Source organism: Zea mays, chromosome 3, assembly GCF_902167145.1.
Source record: "Zea mays cultivar B73 chromosome 3, Zm-B73-REFERENCE-NAM-5.0, whole genome shotgun sequence".
Taxonomy (NCBI): domain Eukaryota; kingdom Viridiplantae; phylum Streptophyta; class Magnoliopsida; order Poales; family Poaceae; genus Zea; species Zea mays.
The window spans coordinates 214659662-214667182 of NC_050098.1; the positions used below are offsets into that span (position 1 = coordinate 214659662).

The following is a 7521-nucleotide window of genomic DNA, read 5'->3' on the forward strand; positions in this document are numbered from 1 at the left end:
CGTAATGACCATTTTATGCTATATACTGATACTAAATATGCTACACTGTGTAGATAATTATACAATTCGGTATACTGCGTAAAAATCTGCTACAGGCTGCATGCACACGAATTTATGATGGAAAGAATATGCAATGAAATGAAATGAATTGCATGCATAGAAACAAAAAATCATATTTAATGTTTTATTTTCTTCATAAATATAGGATCCCTCCAACAGCCATGCAACTAAACGCATTAGAACTAGTTTATGATGTATACTGAAACAAATTATACTACACGGTGTAGGTATTTATGCAATTCCTTACACTGCGTAAAAAATCTGGCATGTTGTTCACTGGTGGACGCATCTCCGGGTGGAGCGTAAAAAACTTAAGTTTTGAGCATAAAATCCCTCAATTATAAGCGTAAATACCGAGTCAATTAGAGGTTGATAGCTTTAGTAGGTTGTTATTACGATCCTATTTTTATGACAGATCCGAAAAACATGGCAGCCGCATGCATGCGGTTTCTATTTTTATACAGATCCAAAAATTATGGCAAAATCGTGGGAGTTTACATTGCATGCGCGCAAATTAAGAACAGCATAAATCAAGGAATTGTCTTTCAAATGTGCATGCAGTAAACTGATATACGAACTCTGTGTTAAAGCATAAAAACATACAGTTTTTAGCGTAAATAATACATGTGGTAGGCATAAAACACAATAAACGAAAAGAAAAATGCGCTGGATCAGAGGATGTCACGCGCGATCATCGCTGCGCGCATCTCGCCCCTTCCGTGACATCGCTCGCTCGAACATCGCGCCTCATGCGTCGCCGTCGCTACTCGCATGTCGACGGGCGTCGCTTGCTCGCCGGCCTTGGAAGTGCCGCCTCCTCGGGGCTTCGGGGACGCCATCGCTTGCCTGCACAAGGGCCTCGCTGCGGATCGAGGAACCTCCGCCACCGCGCGTCGAGGTAATGGAGTTGCGGCCACCGGCCTGGGAATCGCCGCCACCGCACAAGGGCGCCGCCGCCGCTCGCCCTCTGGATCGAGGACCGCCACCGCCGGCCTGGAAACCGCCGCCACCGCATAAGGGCGCTGCCGCCGCCGCTCGCCCTCTGGATCGGGGGCCGCCACCGTCGGCCTGGCAACCGTCGCTAATGAATCGAGATGGGGCGTAAAAACTGATCTCTAGCACTACGGATTTTCTTTTATAGACGTCTAGACCTGGTCCGGCTCGACCGGATTGCACTGTCTGGCCTGGGCTTTCAATAACTAAAGGAAGCCCAGGGCTGCTAATATACAATCTATTATGTGGGTGCAGGCTGCAGGCAGCAAATACGTACATCGTGCGTTTTTAAATTGCTGAGCGGCATATGCATGCGATGATGAACTGAAAGGGCTCGATTAGAAAAGTACCATTTGGGATTTGGTACAACTCGCATCCGATTGAAGCTGATACGCCTTTGGGGGGACAGCGAGGACTCGCCATATGACAGCATGAGTAGGATCTTTCCAGGAAGATTCGTACAACGCTTAGATGGAGATCCAGAGGAGGATATGGTTCGATTATGTCCACACATAATCTATATTTTTTGTATTAGTCTGACATGCCATGTCTCCGTAAAGGTGTGCATGTATGATGTGTCTATGAGATCAAATCTTTGTGTCAAATAAAGGCCATCTTGAATCATTTGGGTTGAGAAACAGAAGTCGTGTACTGCCAGTAATTGAAAAGAGCATGCCTCTCACGCCTAGCTAATTCTTCTCCACAAAATTAAGATGCCGGGCAATTATGCTGTTGGTGTACAGTAATATTATATATTATTGCATTGCATTATTAGTTAGTACTCGGAATGAAATAACTGTTGCATGTTTAATCTGGGACACTCCAATTTAATGAGTATGATATTGTTGCCAAATATATACATGTTCGAACCAGAAATGAGCCGGCGGACTGTCCGGCCCTGAGGCCGGACGGTCCGCGGTCCGGACGGTCTGCGCCTGTGGGCCGGACTGTCCGCGCGTGCGCAGATCAGATTAGGGTTCCGAGTTTTGTGCTACGGTTGTTGGCTAAAATCGCGGGATTAGCTCGGAATCAGTTGTGTAAAGGGTCCAGCCCCCCTCCTCTATAAATAGAGAGGTCTACGGCCGATTTGTAATCATCAACAATCGGATCAATACAACTTCTATTTCGCATTTTATCCTAGGAGTAGTTCTAGTCTAGTTTAGGTTTAGCTATCCAATCCCCAAATTCTCCGCCTCTCCTCGACTCTACGTCGATTAGAGGAGTCTAGGTCGGTCTAACCGAGCCTAGACAACTCCTAGGATCTCTCCTCCCCGACGGGGTCTCTCCCGTGAGCGAGATCCAGGCGCCGCCGGCGATCTTCCGCCGCCCCTGCGCACGCGCGGACCGTCCGGCCCTAGGGCGCGGACCGTCCGGCCGTCAGGCAGGGAACCCGAGCTCCTGCACCAGGTCGCGGACCGTCCGACCCTGTGCCGCGGACCGTCCGCTCCTGACCGTCAGGCAGCAAATACATCGCGTTTTTAAATTGCTGAGCGGCATATGCATGCGATGATGAACTGAAAAGGCTCGATTAGAAAAGTACCATTTGGGATTTGGTACAATTCGCATCCGATTGAAGCTGATACGCCTTTGGGGGGACAGCGAGGACTCGCCATATGACAGCATGAGTAGGATCTTTCCAGGAAGATTCGTACAACGCTTAGATGGAGATTCAGAGGAGGATATGGTTCGATTATGTCCACACATAATCTATATTTTTTGTATTAGTCTGACATGCCATGTCTCCGTAAAGGTGTGCATGTATGATGTGTCTATGAGATCAAATCTTTGTGTCAAATAAAGGCCATCTTGAATCATTTGGGTTGAGAAACAGAAGTCGTGTACTGCCAGTAATTGAAAAGAGCATGCCTCTCACGCCTAGCTAATTCTTCTTCACAAAAAGATGCCGGGCAATTATGCTGTTGGTGACTTGGTGTACAGTAATATTATACATTATTGCATTGCATTATTAGTTAGTACTCGGAATGAAATAACTGTTGTTGCATGTTTAATCTGGGACTCCAATGAGTATGATATTGTTGCCATATATATATATATATATATATATATATATATATATATATATATATATATATATATATATATATATATAGTATGCTAACTTGAATCAATGATTAATTATGCTTTTTTCCAAGGGGCTAATTCATAAACTACATATACCTAGGAGTTTATTATTAGTAATAGTCAGCATTGCTATAATATATAAACACACAGAAACCAGATACTGTGTATTATATGCACGTGTACTGTATATATATGCGATATATGATGCATGCATGTGGAGGCATGGCAAAGAGAATTTTTGCATTAACAAGACAGTAATTCAGATCATATATACAGCAGTGCACGTGATGCGTAATCCAGATAATGTAGGTTAGCTATAGCCATTGCACATGTATATATACATTCAGACACGTACTGATAGAATTGTTATAAGCTATGCTACCAGTGCACATTTATCTCGCGATTGTGTTGTTGCTTATGTTTTACGGGGTCTAAAACAAGCATATGCAAAACTATAATACCGGTGTTCATATTTTCGGCGCTACTAATAATATTTATTTTTACTACTAAGAATTTGCACACATACAACTACGCTAGAATGTACTACCTCTATTTCTTTTTATTTGACGCTAGCTAGTGCAATTTTATACTATAAAGAACGTCAACTATAAAAAAACGGAGGGAGTAGCTAGCTAGTATAACTAATTAAGTATGAATTATGATACATATATAGTTTCAGCGTGGGCAAACCATACCTTTTATATTATACTACCTCCGTTCTCGAATATTTATTGTCCGCTAGTTTATTTTTAAACTAAACCCCGACAAATAAAAAGAGTGGACGGAGAATATCTGTACGCATGATGAGCTAGCTGATCACTATTCCAGCGCGCTGTAATGTGGCATTCATGTATATATCTAAAAGCTCAAAAAGAAACAGATGACAAGAGCACTACATATATTTGAAGTCTGAAAGTATGACAGTGAGATAACTTCTGATCAATAATATAATATACAAATAAAAGCCTCATATGGAGCATATGTATCCTTGCCTAAGCATGTATGCTGTATGTATTCACACTATGAATGCATGATCAGACCCATTATTCTTATACTAGATTATCTATGCAAAGGTAGCAGATCAAGAACCTTATTTGGTGCATACGGAGAGAAGATTGTATACAGACATCAAGAAAGAAATAATATAACCGCTGAGGCAAGCTGTACTGGTATAGTACAGAAGACAGCTGTGTTTGAGATCATGCATGCAGATAATAAAGTTATTATTCTATTTCCATCTGGTGCTTGTGGATCAAAATATTCAGCTAGCATGCATTATGCAAGTGCTCATACACACACGAAGATTCTCTCTGATCTCAGCGATGATGAAACTTGTGTTGCATAAATTAATGACAACCCACGTAACGAACTGTGTCAGTAGTGTACGCTTGCAGTGTTGCAGGCAAGAGTCAGCACATCTATGCTTCATACAGTACAGTCAGTACAAGTGTGCTAGATATGATCGCCAGATCCCATGCCCATGCACACAGCATGCAAGTCTCGATTAAAAAAAAGCCCGGTACTATTTCTCTCTTCTGGCAGGCATCATATCATTACAGAAAAGGCGGCAAATCCTCTTGCATTGGTTGCACTGTGAGTTTGTGACTAGCTAGTGGCACCAATTCAGAAACTTAAGGTTATATTTGGTTCGCTGTCTAACTTGTCATACTTTATCTAACTTTTCTGTCAAAGGTTAGGCAAAGTGTGACAGTTATCCAGAAACCAAACAGACCTTTACTGCACCACAAGCGAAAAGGCCCATGAAGACTAACAAATCTACCACATCACATCGAAGGAGAGGAGAAATAAAGGAGGAAACATTTGAGCTAGGATCATAGCTTGAGCTCAAGGTCCACGTCCTGTGGATCGTCGGAGTTCAAGCTTGTTGAATCTGCTGACTGACTTCGATCGTGATGTCCCTTCAATCGGGCGGATTCCTATACCAAAATTTTGCAACCAAACATGTTTATCTCTCTATATAAATTCCAACACTAAGATAATACATCCAGGTGAACAGTGATCAGATCACTCATTCAACTCTACCTCGCTCTTACGATGGTCTATACATACCTGTGGTTCGAAGAGAGACAGTGTGATGTTGTTAGGATGCTGCGCGTAATGTGGGGTGCCATGGACAGCACTGCTGCTCGGTGATCTGGTAGTTGGCACACGTAGTTGCAAAATCAGCAATAATGCTAGTTGTTGGAGCTTGTGAGAAGCTATTGGAAGTGCAACATCTCTTAAATTCAGTAAGTGAGCATGCGCTGATAATGTATGAGTTCCCGACCAGGCCACGCAACCGTACCTTATGATGGGAGCTTGGAATTCACTGTACCGTACGTCTCTCTCTCCGTATGGCATCTACATGATAAAGCCAGAAATTTATCTTGGTGTTACAGTAATTCTTTTTTTCTCTCTCGAAAGGGATGGTGTTACAATAATTCACAATGCATAATTAGGATGGAAAGCGCAAAAGAAGATGATGCACAGTGATTTTTTGGACTTCGGTGTGCACTAATTTGTATTACAGTGAAAACAATATATGTAAGATTGAGATTGAGAGCTGTCCAGAGCCAACTTATTAGCTAAAAGGTACATATATGTGCAAATCAACTGAATCTGGTAGATGCATGACTCGTCAAAGGCGTTGCTTTTGAGCAAACGAAAGACCAATCGATTCACTGTTGGTAGCAGAGAATTAAGCCTTAATAAGATACACCCTTCTGTGTTCAGAAAAAATGACTAATTTCTGTTATCTTCACATGCATGTGCCACGGGCCTGTGCTTATATATCAACCCATGCATACCCACTAAATCATGATCAAAGAAAGCTTCATTCCATTCGGATTATCCCTCTCTCTCATGTAGAAGATAGACATGTATATATATATGCATGTCTGAGCTTCTGACAGACCAATTCCTTCCTAATTGAGGATCGGAACTACGAGTAGTAATCTTTCTAAAGAAAAGGTGTCCATGTACCGCGAGATTTGGATGGATGGAGAACGGCGGCGAGATGGCGGTAGCATGGAAGGAGGAAGATGGCGACGACGACGACAGCGAGGACGTCGACGCCCGTGCATCCTCCTGCTAGATCATATCGATCCATTCCAAAAGCACAAGAAATCAGGATCCTAGTAATACATGATGGCCGCATGCCCGCAGACTACACACAGAGAAGGGAAACGTTTTGCAAAGACGACGCCTGCATCGTCGCTTACCAAGCTGAGGCTGCCCGTTCTGTGGATCAAGCTGGGGTGCTGGCCGAGAGGATGGAAGTACTCCACCATTTCGCTCTGTAACCTAATCTTCTCAAGCTGCGCCACGCCGAGCCCTCGCTGCGGCTGCTTGGGCCTGTCGGTGCCGCCGCCGCCGCCTCCTCTCTTGCCCCTTCTCGAGCCAGACGATCTCCCACTGCTGCTCAACTCCATGCTGTCCCCAAAGTTTCTCCCGCTCATGTCCGAGACCGAAGACCTAGCTAGAAAGAAGACTTTTGGGAGAACAAGATGAACAAAGCTAGGTAGAGTGGAGAGAGAGAGGGACAGGATGTGTGTGGGAGTGGGAGAGAGAGAGAGAGAGAGAGTTGATTGAATGATGCACGAGACCACCCTTATAAAATGGAAGGGAGAGATTTCCTTGCAGGGCAAATATATCCCCCCCTATTATTAAAAGGGCCCGGAGACCTGTCCTCCCAAGCTTTTCTTGCTTCAAATTTTAAATTGCATCTAGTGGTATGGCCATCTCTAGATTATAGTTGATACCATGTGCCACAACACTCTATCCTTTGTAAGAAAAATATGTATAAAACTAAATAATAAGGGGCCAACTCATTTGTATTTGCTAGTTGTTGGTGATCTTCTAGGATCTTTTTCATCAAACCCCATTGTTGGTTAGTTATTAGAGAAGTACATGCTACGTACTCCCTCTGATTCCAAATGCATGTCATTTAGGACATTGACATGTTCTCTAATATGACACGTTTTGACTTGCAATTTTGTTTAAATAGAACATTTAAAAAATAAAAATATATATTATTATTTTCGTGAATATGGTAGAACAAACTGCATATATGTTGTAAATCCCTGTAACTTTACTTGTCCAAGTTTGACCGGATGAAATCCTAAAATCATGGCCTTTACATTTAGAATAGGAGGTTATGCACATGGAGATAAGTACTCCCACTTGCTCATTGGACAATACTAGAGCACATATATACGCAATAAATTCTACTCTCACTACCGGAATCCCGCTCTTTGCCGAGTGTCAAGCGCTTTTCCGAGTACAATTTATCGGACACTCGGCAAAACACGCTTTGTCAAATGCCACTCTCGACGAACAATGACACTTGGTATAGACCCCCCTTTGCCAAGCCCCAAACACTTGGCA

The 7521-nt window shown here is 43.1% G+C and overlaps 1 protein-coding gene across 3 annotated transcripts; it reads right to left on the minus strand.

Annotated features, from left to right (window-relative positions):
- Positions 1-4458: 4458 nt before the first annotated feature.
- Positions 4459-6767, minus strand: LOC103651359 (uncharacterized). 3 transcript variants are annotated; one of them, XM_008676977.4, is made up of 5 exons: positions 6357-6767; positions 6118-6222; positions 5441-5496; positions 5206-5290; positions 4459-5072 (listed from the first exon to the last, which is right to left on the minus strand). In XM_008676977.4, exons 1-5 carry the CDS (start codon positions 6591-6593, stop codon positions 4968-4970), a joined length of 588 nt encoding a protein of 195 aa, XP_008675199.1. In that variant the 5' UTR covers positions 6594-6767; the 3' UTR covers positions 4459-4967. The 3 variants fall into 3 exon arrangements, with proteins under 3 accessions (XP_008675199.1, XP_008675198.1, XP_008675200.1); XM_008676976.3 differs by having other exon boundaries at positions 6118-6225; positions 6357-6756; XM_008676978.2 differs by lacking the exon at positions 6118-6222 and having other exon boundaries at positions 6357-6755.
- Positions 6768-7521: the final 754 nt, after the last annotated feature.